We start from the raw sequence: 18,829 nt of genomic DNA on the forward strand, positions 1-18,829 counted from the left end.
GAAGGGCCAAATGGCCTACTCCACCAATTTTCTGTGTTGGGAGCTCATCAATTATCGCTTTGCCTGAAAAACGTTGTTATTTACAAGGCTGACACACTGCTGGGTGTGCAGGTCATACATCAATGGTGGGCATCACCTTGGTGTCAGTTAATGTTTAAGTTGATTGAAGTTAAGTGTGATTATACCCTTTGATAAGGATTCATTGTGTCATGGTGCAGCCAACTGAGCCAATGTGCTACAAGGTTTTGTTAAATAAAAAAACATTTAAACCGAACATTAGTCTGAAATCATCAGTATTTCTGTACAAACCAACCCTTTTCTCCCCACCTCTACCCCTTCCCCTCCTGACTCCAGGCCGCCTGACCGAGGAGGTCTCCAGGCGATGCTTCATTGGGAAGGAGGGGGGTGGGGGGTGTGTGATGGCCGAAGTGCTGCTTAGACTGATACGGGAGACGACGGTGCTGAGGTGGGAACGCGCTCCGAGCCAGAAGCAAGATGTTGCTGCTAGCTCTCGTGTGGTTGGCAATGGAGGTGTGTCACCTTGGCGTGCAGTGCGGCGCTCCGGGATCACTGGGAGCCCTCTGCCACCAGTGTTCCTGGCTACCAGCTCCAGGGCCTCCTCCATCCCTTCCATGTTATATCTTTCTTGTTGTCCAAAAACTCGGTGCCAACTATGTTCTTGGTGCTTAGTAGGCTTTTTGCTGCTGGTGAATCGCCTTCGTGCCTCCCACAACAGCCAGACAAGCACACACCACAGCCACACACGCCTTCAGTCCCTCTGAGCTCCCCCTCTCTCTCTGTCTCCTCTTCTGCGCAAGTCATGATGACCCTTGACCTCCTGAATCACGGGAATCGAGCATTGCCATGCCGTTGCTAAGGACGGCCACACTTCATGGTAGAAGGTCAAAAAAATTTTACGCTACCGCCCATTTGATATCGCTCACAGTAACGCCCATTTTCAAAAATGGAAACTAGGTGTCTTGAGAATGGGCGAGAAGTCGGTGATCAGATAACCCTATTTAACACCCACACCGGAAATAAAGCACATTTTGGGCAATAAGCACAAAACTGGAGGTTCTTGCCCAATTACCTTTGTGGTTCTGCTTTTTAAGTTGGATCCTAGCTCCTCAAACTCCCTCAGTAGAACCTCATTCCTGGTTCTACCTATGTTATTGGTTCCTCCATGGACCACGACAACTGGATCCTCTCCCTCTCCAAGTTCTTCTCCAGCTGCAAGGAGATAGCCTTAACCTTGGCACCGGGGTAGGCAACGCAACCTCGGAATACCCTGTCACGGCTGAAGAGAATAGTATCTGTCCATCTGACTATACTGTTGCCTACCACTACCACATTGCTTTTTACTCACCACCGCAATGGCCTCCTGTACCACAGAGCTGTGGTCAGTTTGCCCATCCTCCCTGCAGTCCTTGTTCTCATCCTTCAAGGCAGCAAGTAGGCTCCTCCATCACTATATCCTGGGTTTCCATATCTTCCTGACTCGCAGTCACACCCTCCTATCCCTGACCATTGACAAACTTTATAAAGTACTGCTTTACCTAAGGAGTTTGACTGCCTCCTGGAACAAAGTGTCCTGGTAACTCTTACCCCTCCCGGCTGCATCGCAATGGCTGCAGCTCAATAACTCTGAGCCAAGGTTCCTCGAGCTGCAGGCACTCACCGTAGATGTGGTTGCTTGGGATCTCACTGGTCGTCTCCAACTCCCACATGCTACAGTTATGGCACACTACCCGCCCTGTCATTTCTATCAACCTTATTTTATTTATATAATTAGTTGCAGTGTTTATTCAAATTATTATTTTTACCTTTTTAATTTGTAGTTTTAATTAGGTAATTTAGTTTAAGTTATTAATACAATAAAGTTCAAGTCATTAATACTCTCCCAGTTCTGAATTTAATTTGCTTACTGAACCTAGAGAGCAAATGTTAAGAAATGAGTGCCTTTACCATCAACAGTTGTAGATACAGAATCCATAATAGTTTGTAAATGGGAAGTGGATAAATATTTGAAAAACAGGAATTTAAGAGTGTGGGGAAAGGACCAGGGGATGGGCCCAGCAGGATAGCTCTTTGAGAGCCCGTTCATGTGCAGTTAACTGTGAAATTCCATGATTCTATCCATTTTAAAATAAAAATAATAAATTCTGGAAATTTTCAGAAGGTCAGTCAGCATTGGCAAGAGGAAGATAGGTTAATGATTTGGGTTGGAAACTTTACCGGAACACTGATGCTAAAGTCACATTTGAGACATTTGTCTATTTCAGATGCTGATGGAACTGCTGTGCATTTGCAACATTTACTGTGGAGATTTTCAGCATTCATGGTTTTCCTTTTTTATCTTTTTATAAGATTTGAATTAGTGACTTTTAATGTCACACCGCAATTGGATTAAAATTATAACATGATAACCTAATCGAGAAGGTCATGGGAAATTCTGAGTAAACGTAAAGTAAACATTGCATTGATTCACGTGTCAACACAAATGACCTCTCTACCTTTTTATCTATATGCAGCAATATTTTTATATGTTATAATATAGTTTTTGTTATTGGGAGAGGGAGGGGGGGAGAGAGAATTGAGATTCTCATTTTTCTCCCTTTGCAGGCCCCTCTCTACGGCGAACTGGGCCACGGTCTTCTCCACATCTGCAGTCAGGAGGTGAGATTGAAGCAGGGTGAGCCAAACCATGTTGTTGTAGTCTTTTTCCCTTTTGCAGGCTGGTCTAACATGTCCCCCTGTAATAGGAAGCATAGGACAATCTGGGCATTCTCCACCAGTGTGGTTAACTATATAATAAACTGATTGATGGGCAACTTCAAGCAGGGACAGACGGACAGATAGGATTGGTTATTCCAGTGCTGCATCATTGATCACTCTTCAGATAAGTTTTGGAAATACAGTGAATTGTTTTTAGTACATATCAAAATTTGTTTGAATTGAAATGTATTGATTTACAAATATTGATAGAGGTATAATCTGAATTGCTTGTAATTAAGCTTTAATGTTTGTGCTTTCTTGGTTAGCAATAAAGGACTTTTGGATCAGTAGTCACTGGAGCAGTTTAATGGGCAAGATTTTGCTGAAGCAGGGCATCTAAAGGCGCTTGCTGTTAGACTTATTACTGCACTCTTCAGATCAATTTTTTTCCCCCCTCACGAAGTTGCTGGAAATACGAACTGATAACAGCATCTGGGACCTGAGTGAACCGGGAAACCAACAGTGTATCTCCTTAACCAATCAGATTGAAGGGTTGAGGAATAAACAGCAGAAAGTCTGAGAAGGGGGGTGAATTAAAGTGGTGAATTCAATGTCAAATCAGGTACAGAAAGGGGAAAAAAGAGGGAAATAAATATTAGTTTGAGAGGGAGAAAAAAGACAAAGGAAAAGTAAGAAATCATTTAAAATTTGACATTTAAACAAATGAGACACCAAATGTTAATAATTTCCAGTGCCAGAAAGGATGATTGGCAATATTTAAGAAATGTTGTTGAAAGATACAGACGCTATTAATTACTAGCCCTAAATATCTGCAGGTTTAGTTTGTATCTACTGCAAAATACAGCAACTTCATGACATTCAGTGCATGCCAAAGGTGAGTGAAATGTGATTATGGCAGAGCGACGCATTGTGGACAGCAACTTTTGGATAATATTTAACCGCGCATCTGCTCCTTGTCTGAAGTTGCTGTACTACTCACGCATAAATAACACTGAGCGGCATTAGCCTCACCGTTATTTTGACAGTAAATTCTGGCCCATTACTTTATTAATTCTGAGGAGGGAGTGAAACTCTTGCACACCCTCACATTGTGGTGACGTTGAACATCTCAGCAGCTAATGTGTGTTATTTTCAGATGCAAACCATAATTTCTACATAGAATTTAATGAGCCTGTCCACAATAGAATTTATGGAAAAGGTTGGTAACCAGAAAATGCATTATACAATTTTCCAGTTCTGAAAGATTTCCAAAAGAGTGGATTTAAAAAAAATAGAAAATAGTGATTCAAAAAGAATTGCGCTCTTTTGAATCCATAGCTACTTAACCAGAGAATCGAAATTGCTATTGACGATGATTCTAGCATACAAATGCTTAAAGTTCGCTTGTATGAGATTAATCATTGTTAAAGTAGTGGTGGAGGAACATTGTACAAATAAGTTAAGAGTTTGTCAGCATCCATTTCTAGCTTTGAATGAGCTAATTGCTGTTTCAAGTACGAAGGAAATGGCTTCAGATAGCAAGGAACTAGACAGGCCAGAATTTGCCAGGTTTGATTCCTAATATGTGCTGTGTTGAGTGTGCTAATCTCAGTGGGAGCAGCAGCTGTGCCAGAATTTACTGTCAAAATAATGGTGAGGCTAATGGTGTTCGGTGTTGTTTATGCGAGAGTAGTACAGCAACTTCAGACGAGGAGCAGGTGTGCCCTGGGCTGGAAAATGGAAAATGGCCAAGGTTGCCACTCCTGATCTCTATCCAGTGATCCTTGGGGAAAGGTTAATATAGTGTGAGGGCAGATTGTACTTGACTTGATGCCCTCTGTAGTTGAATAGCCTGATGGGAGCTATCTAGGCTTACACATCAATAATAGTCAATAGCTACTTGTATTCAGGGAATCATTTTTTTTGAAGAATTGGTGTATTCTGAGAGCAAGAGGGAAAGTTGGGATGGGAGTCAAATGAAAATGAGCACCAAAGGAGTTCTGGTTAATACCTCCTGCTGCTTTTGGTCTGCCATATTGTGAATGCGCACACAAATCTCGCAGTGTTTTTAAGGTTACAGTTGTAACAATTATTTTTATTGATGTAGACCAGGATTTTATGCCAGTTTTGTTAGTGGACGTCATGAAACAGAAAAACTAAACGCTTACAGAAAGTAATTCCACTAACTTCACTGCTTCAGCAAAATATTTTTAAAAACCAAGGTAGCTTAAAAGGTTTACAGCACACCGCACAAATAAAACTCTTGCAGAATCCTTCTTTGATTATCTCCCATCAATGTCAGCACGTATGACTCTTGCTGGATAAGCTTAACTTGTTTTTCTGCAAAATCATACAGTATAGCTCCATGTATAAGGGAGTCAGTTCCTTGAGTAGTAATCTGCTTGGATTTCAACTTGACTGTGTGCAAATGAATCCAAAGAACATCTGTCCTGCCATCAGTAGGCCTGTTTATTGTTGAAAATACACTTGGAGATGAAATGCAAGCCTTTTCTGTCGAGCTCAGTGCTTCAGTAAATAATTCTTTGATACCATTCCTGATGATTCTTGTTTTTCGACTAAATAAATATTTTACAAAGAAGTTTGCGACTAGCGTGCACAAGTGTTTATTACAAATGCTTATGTTTGTCACGATTGTCTGTCTGCACCTTATTCTCATGGATAATAAGGAAATTGTTGCAGATTGAAGTATTATGTCTGCCCTTTGCGACCTGAAATATAATCATAGTCACTCATAACAACGAAAAAGAAAGCTAGTGTTAAAATAGTCAAGTTTAGTGGCTTGTATCTTGATGCAAGTTATTCCCCAGGAGATCACATGGTTCCGGTTGGGGTGGAGTGTAGATGCTTTAGTATAAGGGGTGTCGCAGTTGTGTGAGGCAGACTGGTTGGGCTGGGTGCTCTTTGCCTTTCCGTCATTGTTCATGGGTTTATATGTAACCTTTAGGGCTGCTGATCAAGGGCCATGCGGCTCTTTATCGGCCGGCGCGGACACGATCGGCCAAAATGGCCTCCTTCTGCGCTGTAAATTTCTATGTTTCTATAACTAGACAAAGAGTGGAGCCTATTGGAGACCATAAAGGAAATCTATGTGTGGAGGCAGAAGATGTGGTTAGGATTCTTAATGAATACTTTGCATCTGTTTTCACAAAAAAGGGGCGATGCAGATTTTGCAATAAGGGAGGAGGAGTGTAAAATATTAGACAAGATAAATATAGTGAGAGGAAGTATTGAGGGGCTTAGCAGCTTTGAAAGTGGATAAATCCCGAGGCCCGGATGAAATTGTGCGAGGCCCCTTGGGGAAGAGTGACAATAATATGGTAGAATTCTTCAAGATGGAGAGTGACGCAGTTAATTCAGAGACTAGGGTCCTGAACTTAGTGAAAGGTAACTTTGATAGTATGAGACGTGAATTGGATAGGATAGACTGGCGAATGATACTTAGTGTTGACGGTGAATAGGCAATGGCAGACATTTAAAGATCACGTGGATGAACTACAACAATTGTGCATCCCTGTCTGGTGTAAAAATACGGGGAAGGTGGCTCAACCGTGGCTAACAAGGGAAATTAGGGATAGTGTTAAATCCAAGAAAGGGGCATATAAATTGGCCAGAAAAAGCAGCAAACCTGAGGACTGGGAGAAATTTAGAATTCAGCAGAGGAGGACTAAGAGTTTAATTAGGAGGGGGAAAATAGAGTATGAGAGTAAGCTTGCAGGGAACATAAAAACTGACTGCAAAAGCTTCTATAGATATGTGAAGAGAAAAAGATTAGTGAAGACTAATGTAGGTCCCTTGCAGTCAGAATCAGGTGAATTCATAATGGGGAACAAGGAAATGGCAGACAAATTGAACAAATACTTCGGTTCTGTCTAAGGAAGACACAAATAACCTCCTGAAAATACTAGGGGATCGAGGGTCTAGCGAGAAGGAGGAACTGAGGGAAATCTTTATTAGTCAAGAAATGGTGTTGGGGAAATTGATGGGATTGAAGGCTGATAAATCCCCAGGGCCTGATAGACTGCATCCCAGAGTACTTAAAGAAGTGGCCCTCGAAACAGGACATGCATTGATGGTCATTTTTCAACATTCCATGGACTCCGGATTAGTTCCTATGGATTGGAAGGTAGCTAATGTAACCCCACTTTTTAAAAAAGGAGGGAGGGAGAGAGAAAAAGGGGAATTATAGACCGGTTAGCCTAACATTGGTAGTGGGGGAAATGCTGGAATCAATTATTAAAGATGTAATAGCAGCGCATTTGGAAAGCAGTGACAGGATCGGTCCAAGTCAGGATTTATGAAAGGGAAATCATGCTTGACAAATCTTCTAGAATTTTGAGGATGTAACTAGTAGAGTGGATAAGGGAGAACCAGTGGATGTGGTGTATTTGGACTTTCAAAAGGCTTTTGACAACATCCCACACAAGAGATTAGTGTGCAAAATTATGGCACATGGTATTGGGGGTAATGTATTAATGTGGATAGAGAACTGGTTGGCAAACAGAAAGCAAGGAGTGGGAATAAACGGGTCCTTTTCAGAATGTCAGGCAGTGACTAGTGGGGTACCACAAGGTTCAGTGCTGGGACCTCAGCTATTTACAATATATATTAATGATTTAGACAAAGTTTGCAGATGACACTAAGCTGGGTGGCAGTATGAGCTGTGAGGAGGATGCTAAGAGGCTGAAGGGTGACTTGGACAGGTTAGGTGAGTGGGCAAATGTATGGCAGATGCAGTATAATGTGGATAAGTGAGAGGCTATCCACTTTGGTGGCAAAAACAGGAAGGCAGATTATTATCTAAATGGTGACAGATTAGTAAAAGGAGAGGTGCAACGAGACCTGGGTGTCATGGTACATCATTCATTGAAAGTAGGCATGCAGGTACAGCAGGCAGCAAAGAAAGCAAATGGCATGTTGGCCTTCATAGCAAGATGATTTGAGTATAGGAGCAGGGAGGTCTTGCTTCAGATGTATAGGGCCTTGGTGAGACCACACCTTAAGTATTGTATGCAGTTTTGGACTTCTAATCTGAGGAAGGACATTCTTGCTATTGAGGGACTGTTGCGAAGGCTCACCAGACTGATTCCTGGGATGGCAAGATTGACATATGAAAGACTGGATTGACTAGGCTTATATTCACTGGAATTTAGAAGAATGAGAGGGGATCTCATAGAAGCATCTAAAATTCTGATGGGATTGGACAGGTTAGATGCAGGAAGAATGTTCCCGATGTTGGGTAAGTCCAGAACCAGCGGTCATAGTCTAAGGATAAGGGGTAAGCCATCTACAATCGAGATGAGGAGAAACTTTTTCACCCAGAGAATTGTGAACCTATGGAATTCTCTACCACAGAAAGTTGTTGAGTCCAGTTCATTGGATATATTCAAAAGGGAGTTAGATGTGGCCCTTATGGCTAATGGGATCAGGGGGTATGGAGAGAAGGCAGGAGTGGGGTACTGAAGTTGCATGATCAGCCATGATCATATTGAATGGTGGTGCAGGCTCGAAGGGCCGAATGTTCTGCTCCTGCACTTGTTTTCTATATTTCTAAATGTATCCCAAGCTGTTAAGAGAAGCAAAAGAGGAAATAGCAGAGGCTCTGACCATCATTTTCCAATCCTTTCTGGTTACAGGTGGGGTGCCAGAGGACTGCTAATGTTGTACCTTTGTTTAAAAAGGGAGAAAGGGATAGACCGAGTAATTACAAGCCAGTCAGCCTAACTTCGGTGATGGGAAAACTATTGGAAAAACTCCTGAGGGACAGGATAAATTTTCATTTGGAAATACATGGATTAATCAAGGACAGTCAGCATAGATTTGTCAAGGGAAGGTTGTGTCTGACTAACTTGATTGAATTTGTCAAGAAGGTAACCAGGAGGGTTGATGAGGGCAGTGCGTATGATGCAGTGTATATGGATTTCTGCAAAGCTTTTGATAAGGTCCCACATGGCAGACTGGTCACGAAAGTAATAGTCCATGGGATCCAGGGCAAAGTGGGATCCAAAATTGGCTCTGAGGCGGGAAGCAAAGGGTAATGGTTGATGGGTGTTTTTGTGACTGGAAGGCTGCATCCAGTAGGATTCTGCAGGGCTCATTGCTGGGTCCCTTGCTTTTTGTGGTATATATATCAATGACTTGGACTTAGCTGTTGGGGGTATGATTAAGAAGTTTGCAGATCACACTAAAATATTCTGTGTTGTTGATGAAGAAGAAAGCTGTGGACTGACTGCAGGAAGATCTCAATGTTCTGGTCAGGTGGGGAAGTCTAACAAGGCCAGGGAATAGACATTAAATGGTACGACACTGAAAAGTGGAGAGGAACAAAGGGATCTTGGAGTGCAGGTCCACAGATCCCTGAAGGTAGCGGGCCAGGTAGATAAGGTGGTTAAGAAGGTATATGGAATACTTGCCTTTATAAGTCGAGGCATGGAATACAAGAGCATGGAGATTATGCTTGAATTGTATAAAACACTGGTTAGGCCGCAGCTGGCGCACTGTGTGCAGTTCTGGTCACCACATTACAGGAAAGATACGATTGCACTGGAAAGGGTGCAGAGGAGATTTACAAGAATGTTGCCTGGACTGGAGAATTTTAGCTATGAAGAAAGATGGGAGATGCTGGGTCTGTTTTCTTTGGAATAGAGGAGGCTAAGGGGAGACAAAACATTGAGTGGTCTGGATAGAGTGGATAGGAAAGACCTGTTTCCCTTGGCAGAGGGTCAACAACCAGGGGGCATAGATTTAAAGTAAATGGTGGGGGGGGGAGGGGAATGTTAGAGGAGATATGAGGGGAAATTTCTTCGCCCAGAGGGTGGCGGGGGTCTGGAACTCGCTGCCTAAAAGGGTGGTAGAGGCAGAAAGTCGCACCACATTTTAAAAATACTTGGAAGTGCACTTAAAGTGCCGTAACCTGCAGGGCTATGGATCAAGAACTGGAAAGTGGGATTAGGCTGGATAACTCTTGGTCGGCCGGCGCGGACACAATGGGCCGAAACGGCCACCTTCCGTGCTGTAAATTTCTATGATTGTATAATCATCTTGTGATTTTTCAAGTGCCCTGTTACCATGTCCACAATAGTTCTAGAATTTTCTCTCTTACTGATGTCTGGCTAACTGGCTTATAGTACCCTGTTATATCTCTCCCTCTTTTCTTGAACAGCGGGGTTACATTTTCTACCTTCTAATCCACAGGGACTGTTCCAGAATCTAGGGAATTTTGGAAGATCAAAACCAATGCATCTGCTATCTCTGCTGACACTTTTTTTTAAAGCCTAGGATGTCATCCATCTGGTCCAGGGGATTTGTCAGCTTTTAGTCCCATTAATTTTTCCAGTACTGTTTCTTTACTAATATTTACTTTTAAGTTCCTCATTCTCATTAGATCCTTTGGTTCCCCACTATTTCAAGTATGTTCTTTGCACCCTCTACTTAATAAACTCCAATAAAGCCTGTATTGAAGTGAAACTAAAGGGAGTTGGGCTTCTACTCTAAGTGTATCTCTTCCTCAAAAATGTAGTAATGTAGATCTCATCTTGTGAGAATATGCCTTTAGTCATATTCATAATAGTCATCATACAAGTAATTTCCATTGCATTTGAAGTTAATACACTTTACCGTACAAAGTTATGTTTGCATTTTATTAGTGGACACAAGTCTGTAAAGTAGGAGAATGGTAATGTGAGTAGGAGAATCCACAGGATTCATTAAGGTACGTTGTTAACTTTTCAGAATTTTAGTTTGAATTCAGTTCACTGCAGGACAGTTGAAATCTTGCCTTTTTAAAAAAAGTTGTGCAGTTATAAAGGACTCATTCATCATCATCATCGCCGCCGCCGTCACGTCCGAATAGAGCGCTTGCTTTGGGAGTCTTGTGTCAGGCATGCGAACAATGTGACCCGCCCAGCGGAGCTGATTGAGTGTAGTCAGTTATGTTATGATGTAATGCGTAAACTATTGGGATGGAAGCAGACCTATTATCGGTTACAAAAGATTGCTTACTCTGAGGCTGTGCAGAACATTTTCAGAAACTATCTGTGCCAGTTATGTTTTACAGAGATAAGGAAAGTATTAACTAGTTCTCACATTAAGAAAGGCATTAGATTAGGTACCTGTACAAAATTATAAGATTACACACCGAAATCAAGAGCACGAAGATTTTTTTTTCTGGCATTCCCAACAGTAGAATGATCCTTCATGTTATGTTGCAGGTGCAGGGCCAGTTGGTATGAATTGTGCAGTACTGTAGGTAAAAACCTTCAGTGAAGTATGAAATCATCTTCAAAACATGTTTGTGAGTAGCTAGCTATTCTTAGTTTTGAGAGGTATGGGATGAGTGGATGAAGAATTAGAGATTCCTGTAGTAAAGCAGTGGAGAAAGCCCTTTTGAGGATGCAATTCTCTATTTCATTGTCGGGCAAAAGGAGTGCCCCAGCTTGTAGCTTTCTTGCACTGGACCGGATTAAAATATGTCACTGAATTGAGGTGGGGCAGGGTAAAGAGGAAGATTGTTTAGTATCAAAATAATCTCTCTGCAGACTTTATACAATTATGCTTTGTTGAACAGTTTTCCAGTGGAAAGGTATTTGCAAATTTCAGGTTGAAGATAGTCAAACTAGTGATCAGTGATACTAGGTTAACCTTGTGGCATCAAGGATTCAACATGGGCAGTGGAATGTGAGTGTGTGGCTGCACAAACAAATCAAGGTTTGCTAACTCTTAAGAAATTTAGTAATTTTTACATAGAGAATGTCAAAATAACAGCCGTGACAGCCATTATTTTGATCTTGGTCTATGATGTGTAAGCGCCCCACGGACGAACCCCATGAGTTGGTGACTTAATCCAGATTAAATATACACCATAGAACCCGAGTTGAATGAAACTCTTGTATTTTGGCTTTGTTGGACAGCTTGATAGCCTGTGAATATGTATGATTTTTTAAAAATATTTTTTTACTTGCATAATTAGATGGTGGCAGGAGCAGAATAAGTTAATTTCAAGCTTACCTCCAGTTGTTTTCCCCCTTTTCACAGTGAAGGATGTTTAATAATCCAAAATGGAATATTTTCCATTTCAGGCACCCAGTGTTGGCAACGAGCACTCCCAGGTCCGGTATAGCACGAGACATAGGGAAAAGCTCCGTTTACATTGTACCAACCTCAAGAGCACCCTTTGCTGCATTTTTTTTCTCTGTTTACACACAAACGATCATTGGTCTGAGTGACATTGCTAGTTAGGAACAGTTTGTGCTGTTGCCTTATGCCCAGGAGGAATTTGATTGAGCCTGTCCAAACTCACTTTACATAGAACTTTTAAAGCAAGCATAAAGAGGAGACTTTCATTTCATCAGTTTGGACTGAATTTGAATACAGATCCCATGGATGAAATGCCACTTTAACACCTTAGTTCCCCACCTCTGGCTTTTCGATCTTTGAATTCTGCGCCCTTCATGGAGGATCTCCATAATCAAAAATAAAGATATATTTGGGCGCCTCAACATCTTCAACCATATCATACTTTCCTCTCACCCACTTCTGTAAAACTGCATCCAGTCCTACTTATCCCATGTAGCCAGTACATTTCCTAAAATGGGTCACCTCTTGTGCCCAATATGGTCATCTCTGGTAAGCCCCAAGGCTCAATACATGAACATCCCAAAACAATAAGGGAATTAAGGGTTATGGGGAGCGGGCGGGTAAGTGGAGCTGAGTCCACGGCCAGATCAGCCATGATCTTGTTGAATGGCGGAGCAGGCTCGAGGGGCTAGATGGCCAACTCCTGTTCCTAATTCTTATGTTCTTATAAGAGAAAAGAACATTATGTACGTCAAACCCGTTACATCCAATCATTGGTACAACATCTTGCATTGTATACACATCCCTAACCATGCTATCTCCTGAGAGGCAAAAACTTGTAGGTAATTCTGGAAAACATTGGGAAATTCCTCTGACTCTTAAAGGCAATCAAGGAAGCTCCAAGAAACTGCGGTAGCCCATGGGCATGTGTAATCACAACTAACTACCAACATGCCCTAATATATCTGCAATCCAATATTAATCATGTGTTTTGTTGTATCACAATTATTCTTAACCAATAGTCTATGGCAATGTACCTCCTCAAATTTTGCCCCACAAGTGAAAATTTAGCCTTCCTGAAATCAGAGGCTAATATTAGATTATCAGCAGCATTAAGTTATCTAAGCAATTGAAATCTAACAATGCAATGATAGCTGTTGAGTAGAAGTTGTATATCATCATTGGATCACTATTAAGTACTAATAAGTTGCCCTCTCCAGTACTGTCTCTGATGTTGAAATAAGAAAACATCAAAAACACTGTTGACAACTAATTCAATTTTGCATCACTCTCCACTTGGCTGTATCACTTAATGTACACTCTTCTACTCATCTAATTTGTTTGCAAAGTTCTCTATCTTACTATATTTGTTGCCTTGGATGCTCATAACGTATGCCAAGTTTGAACCTTGAGGCAAGCCCATTCTTGGCTGCACTCAATGAATTCAGCTAGTCTCTTTATTGTAATTATATCCTGTTTTTTTACAAATAAAGCTGCATGTCCCACTTTGTGATCCAACCAATTTTTTCAGAATCCTGTGTAACCGTTTAGCTGCATGTCTGATTTATCACTGTTATCCAGCCAGGTTTCAGCAACCTATTGCATCAGTTTTATCCTTGTTCTCCTCTTATATATTTACTCCTCAGCAACATTATCCTTAAGCAGGAGGTAACCAGTCATATGTATGCTGATGACGCTCAGCTTTACTTTTTATTCTATGACTGTCTTGCTGTTTATCCAATAGCTGTGTCAGTTGTGGCTCAGTGGTAACAGGAGTGCCTCAGAGTCAGAAGGTTTATGGGTTCAAGTCCCATTCCAGAGAATTGAGCACAAAATCTAGGCTGGCACTCCAGTGCAGTACTGAGGGAGTACTGCACTGTCAGAGGTGCCATCTTTTGATGAGATGTTAAACAGAGGCCCCGAGTTTCCTCTCGGGTGGACGTAAAAGATCCCATGAAACTTTGAAGAACTGGGGAGTTCTCTCCAGTGTGCTGACCAATATTTATCCCTCCACCAACATCATTAAAATAGTGATTATCTCATTGCTGTTTATTGGAACCTGCTGCAGGGAACTTGGCTGACGGCTTTCTTACATTATAATAGTGAAACTTCAAAAGTATTTCATTAGCTGTAAAACATTTTGGGACATTCTGAGGTTGCAAAAGGCCCTATAATAATGTAAGTTCTTGCTTTCTTTAACATCATGTTGTGGATGTGCCAGAATCTTTAGCAGCTAGAAAATGAGCAGATTGAAACTATCCAGAAATTCCCTACCTTAACTATTGATTGTGACCCGCTTCCCAGGTGCTCATTGATGCTATTGTCTATGCAGCCTCAATGTCCTGCTCGACACTGAGTTAAGGCGCCAAAACTCGTGCATGACTAAGGCTGCCCACTTTCACCTCTAAAACATTGCCCTCCTCTGCCCTGCCTCACCCATATTGCTGCTGAAATCTTCATCGACACCTTTACTTCTAGACTCGATCTTTCCGATATTCAAGCTCGTCTGCTGAGCGCCATCTTCTATAAACTCCAACTTATCGAGAACTCCACCCCCACCTTCTAACCCAATAGCCTATCACTCTGATCCATACTGACCTCCATTGATTCCCCGTTCCTCTGTGTGCCAATTTCAAAATTGTCATTCTTGTGTTTAAATGCCTCCACAGCTTCTCCCATCCTACCACTGCACCCTCCTCCAGCCTTGTGTCTCTGCCTACACCTCTGCGCTTGCAAATCTGGTGGTCTGTGTGTTTCTTCCCTCTGCACTATCGGTGGCAGAATCTTACGCCATTGTGCCCCACACATTGGGCCCAAGTTTCCACACGCGCCTAGAACGGCGCAGTCCTGACCTGGACGCCAGTTTTTCACGCCACAAAGTGCACCTAAAAAAAACCTCGGTATTCTCCACCTCCCTGCAGGTCCTCTGGCCCAAGGCGCAGCCAGCACGAGCTGTGGGGGGGGCGGAGCCAGGTCCCTGCGCTGAAAACAGTGCCGGGACCTCTGCACATGCGTGCTACAGTGGGCACGCAAGTGCAGTAGCTCCAGGCGTCGAACTGTGTGGGAGGGGCCCGAAGCACGCAGCCCCTAGCCCTGGCCGAATGGCCTCACTGCGGCTACGTGAATAAGGCTCCTCCCACGGCCAGCTCCTGCTTCCCCCCCCCCCCCCCCCCAACCCCCAACCAGACCCGACACCCGCTCCCCCCTCCCGACTGGACCCGACCCGAGCTCCTGTTCCCGCTCCCGCTCCCCGACCCGCGCTCCTGTTCCCGCTCCCCGCCCCCCCGACTGGACCCAACCCGACCCCCCCCCCCCCCCCCCCCCCCACTGGACCCGACCCGACTCCCGCTCCCGGACTGGATCCGACCTGACCTCCTCTCCTTCCTTCCTTTCCTTCCCTCCTTCCCTCTCTCTCTCTCTCTCTCTCTCTCTCTTTCTCTCTCTCTCTCTCTCTCTCTCTCTCTCTCTCTCTTTCTCCCCCCCCCCCTCGAACCGAACCTCCTCGACCCAACCCAACGCCACCTACCTGTAAATCTGGTGCTGGGGACGGGCCCTGCCCGAAGTCTCAGGCCGGTCCGTTCAGCCTTCGGTCCCGAAAGGCCTGCCTGAAGCACTTTCACACAGGTAGGAAGATGGTTTATTTAATCTTTTCTTTGCTTATAAATGTTTATTCAGGTTGGATTTATTTGTATAAGTATAAATAAGGATTTATTATAGAATTTAATGACTTCCCTTCCCCCCCCCTCCCCCCCCCCACCTCGTTCTGGACGCCTAATTTGTAACCTGCGCCTGATTTTTTAATGTGTAGAACAGGTTTTTTCAGTTCTACAAAAATCTTCACTTGCTCCATTCTACTTTAGTTTGGAGTACGTTTTCACTGTGGAAACTTTCAAATCAGGCGTCAGTGGCCGGACACGCCCCCTTTTGAAGAAAAAATTCTGTTCCAAAGTAGAACTGTTCTACCTGACTAGAACTGCAGAAAAAAAAATGTGGAGAATTGCGATTTCTAAGATAGTCCGTTCTCCACCAGTTGCTCCTAAAAAATCAGGCGCAAATCATGTGGAAACTTGGGCCCTCTGGAACTCTCCTCCTCAACTCCGTCATTTTGAATTGTGCCACATGCGCCCCCCCCCCCCCGCACTCCAAAAACCATGTGTATCATGCCACATGTTCCCCTCCCTCATTTCCCCTGCACTCCAGGGATCAAAATATTTTGTTCACCTTCCTCTCCTGCTTCAGTCTGCTGCCCAACTGCGGAACATCTTGGATCACCTAATACTTAGCATTATATAAATGTAGATTTTTCTTACACTGCCACGTATCTGAATCATTAACCAGGGTACCCTATTTAATCAATAATTGTCAAATGGAGTTTGTCTGTTTGACAATACAAATGCAATATCAAATGGCATGGTCCTTCTCATATTCACATTTCACGAGCAAAATCACTGCTAATGAAATTTTATGCAGGATCAAGAGAATATCTGCATTAATTTAAAAAAAAATGTAATATTGTGCTGAATTTCTGCTGATGGTTGGTTTTGCAATCTTGCAGCAGGTTGTCCTAAACTCAGCATCTAGCTTGCTGTACTTATTGCTGTATTCTCACGAACACTTGTGCTTTTGTTGCAGGGCACCAATGCCTCTGCTCTGGAGAAAGACATCGGTCCAGAGCAGTTCCCAATCAATGAACACTACTTTGGTTTGGTCAATGTAAGTTTATTCCACCTTCTGAAGAAACTAATACAAAGTTGTTTTTAAGTTGAATTTAAAAATAAGCAGTTGTTTCAAGATCGAACAATCTTGGTCGTAGGCCACTGATCTTTGTTCTGATATCATCTGAAAACACGGAGTCACTTTCCACATATACGCTGACGACACACATCTCCACCTCTCCACCACTTCTCTCGACCTCTCTATGGTCTCTAAATTGTCAGACTGCTTGTCCGACATCCAGTACTGGATGAGCAGAAATGTTCTCCAATTAAATATTGGGGAGACCGAAGCCTTTGTCTTTGGTCCCCGCCACAAACTGCGTTCCCTAGCCACTGACTCCATCCCTCTCCCTAGCATCTGTCTGAGGCTAAACCAGACTATTCGCAACCTAGGCGTCATATTTGACCCTGAAATGAGCTGCTGTGGGCATTGCTGGTAAAGCCAGCATTTAGTGACCATCCCTAATTGCTCTTGAGAAGGTGGTAGTGAGCCACCTTCTTGAACCGCTGCAGTCCGTGTGGTGAAGGTACTCCTACAATGATGATAATGACAGTGCTGTTGGGGAAGGAGTTCCAGGATTTTGACCCAGGACGATGAAGGAACAACGATATATTTCCAAGTCAGGATGATATGTAATTTGGAGGGGAACTTGCAGCTGATGGTGTTCCCATGTGCCTGCTGCCTTGTCCTTCTAGGTAATAGAGGTCGCAGGTTTGGGAGGTGCTGCCGAAGTAGCTGTGGCGAGTGTGAACATTTTAAAAATAGATTAAAGGTTGCTGAAAGAAAAGGGTATAAAGGGATATTGGAACAGGGCGAGTATATGGACTTATGAACACTGCTCGTGTGGAGGAATAACAACACATACTAATTGTCCCGCACGGCCTGTTTTCGTTTTGAAATTTCTACGTAATTCCATGGTTGGAAATGTGAATAAACCTTTTTTTCTCTTCAGTAGTCTGAGCTAAATCAAGGGATCGACTTTCTGCTTTGGATACAGTTGGGAAATTTTGACCAATATCTGCTTGAAATTGTTGGGTTACAGTACAGGTTTCCAATAAAATTAATTTGCATAATCAAACGTAAAATCTTCAATGTACCAATACAATCGGACCGTGTAATAGAACATAATCCTTTTTTTTTTCTCTTTCCATTAAAAAGTATTCCTTGGTGTGGTAACCTGGTGCATTTTAATTAATCCAGCTGAAAATGGTTTTATCATCAAAAATAAGCATTTTTAATAAGTGGGTTCAGTCCTCCACCTACGAGTAACTCTATTTTAAAATCACTGAAATGACTATTTAAAAAAAAAACTATTCTGAACCATTTAATCGTTTCATTGGTACACACTAGTTAATTTCCCAGTAAATTAAATATCTTTTGATGAAAATTAAAAAAAAACTTGCCTCTGCGCCTAAGAAAATGAGTATAATTTGAAGAGCCTTCTCAAACCAGCGCAATTGGTGGAATCTTGCAATTTTTACCTTGGGGCATGGCCAGTATGTTGTTGCCTGATCAAGGAGGAATTGAATTTTAAACTAGCGTAAAAGATCGCTGTAAGTGGTTTTGGGCGTAACTCAATTGCGTTTAAAATTCCTCAATCATTTGAGCTGGTCCGGTCAATTTTCTTCGCATCACGCCAATATTACTAGCGGAAACACTACTGTTAAAGAATCATATAAAACACAAGCATTTAACCAATGGATATTTAGCATGCATGAGTCTATATATTGTTGTAGCATGCTGGCTCTATTAGACCAGAGTAGTTTGGTAATAAAGTTGATTCCAGATTCGGCTCTTGCCTGAATGAAGCCTAGAATTCCAAGTACCAGACCACTTTCCATCTACTCCTGCAGATTAAAATACAAAATGTTGGAAATACTCAGTAGGTCAGGCAGCATCTGTGGAGAGAGAAACAGTTAATGTTTTAGGTCGATGACCCTTTGTTAGTACTGGAAACAGTTAGAGATCTAGCAGATTTTAAGCAAGTGCAGGGGCAGGGAAAGGAGGGTGTGGACGGAGGTGGGTGGGAGAGGAAAAAACAAAAGGGAAGGTTTGTGATAGGATGGAACCCAGGAGAAATTAAATGACAAAAGAGATGATTGTGCAAAGCAAAAGGAGATTTTAATGGGACAATAAAATAAACAAAGGATGGGTTTAGAAGAGCTGAAGATGACAAAAGCAGAATTATTTTCTGTTTATTTTCAGATTTCCAGCATTTTGCTTTTTTTACTCCTGTAGATTTGTTGGTTTAAGCATAAAATGTTGCCCAGGTCAGAACTGCTAAATATAGCCAAAATCAATTTGC

At 42.5% G+C, this 18,829-nt stretch overlaps 1 protein-coding gene across 3 annotated transcripts in view; it reads left to right on the forward strand.

Moving 5' to 3' along the window:
• The window catches only part of usp46 (ubiquitin specific peptidase 46), a 120,160-nt gene that overhangs the window by 46,610 nt on the left and 54,721 nt on the right, over nt 1-18,829 (forward strand). For all 3 annotated transcript variants that reach the window (XR_011588949.1, XM_070870067.1, XM_070870068.1), the window contains exon 2: nt 16,441-16,521. Coding sequence is in view for 2 of the 3 variants with exons in the window: in XM_070870067.1 (XP_070726168.1) it covers nt 16,441-16,521 (81 nt within the window). In the remaining variant the exon portion in view is untranslated. The remainder of the gene's footprint in view (nt 1-16,440; nt 16,522-18,829) is intronic.

Source organism: Pristiophorus japonicus, chromosome 2 (assembly GCF_044704955.1).
Source record: "Pristiophorus japonicus isolate sPriJap1 chromosome 2, sPriJap1.hap1, whole genome shotgun sequence".
In the NCBI taxonomy this organism is placed as follows: domain Eukaryota; kingdom Metazoa; phylum Chordata; class Chondrichthyes; family Pristiophoridae; genus Pristiophorus; species Pristiophorus japonicus.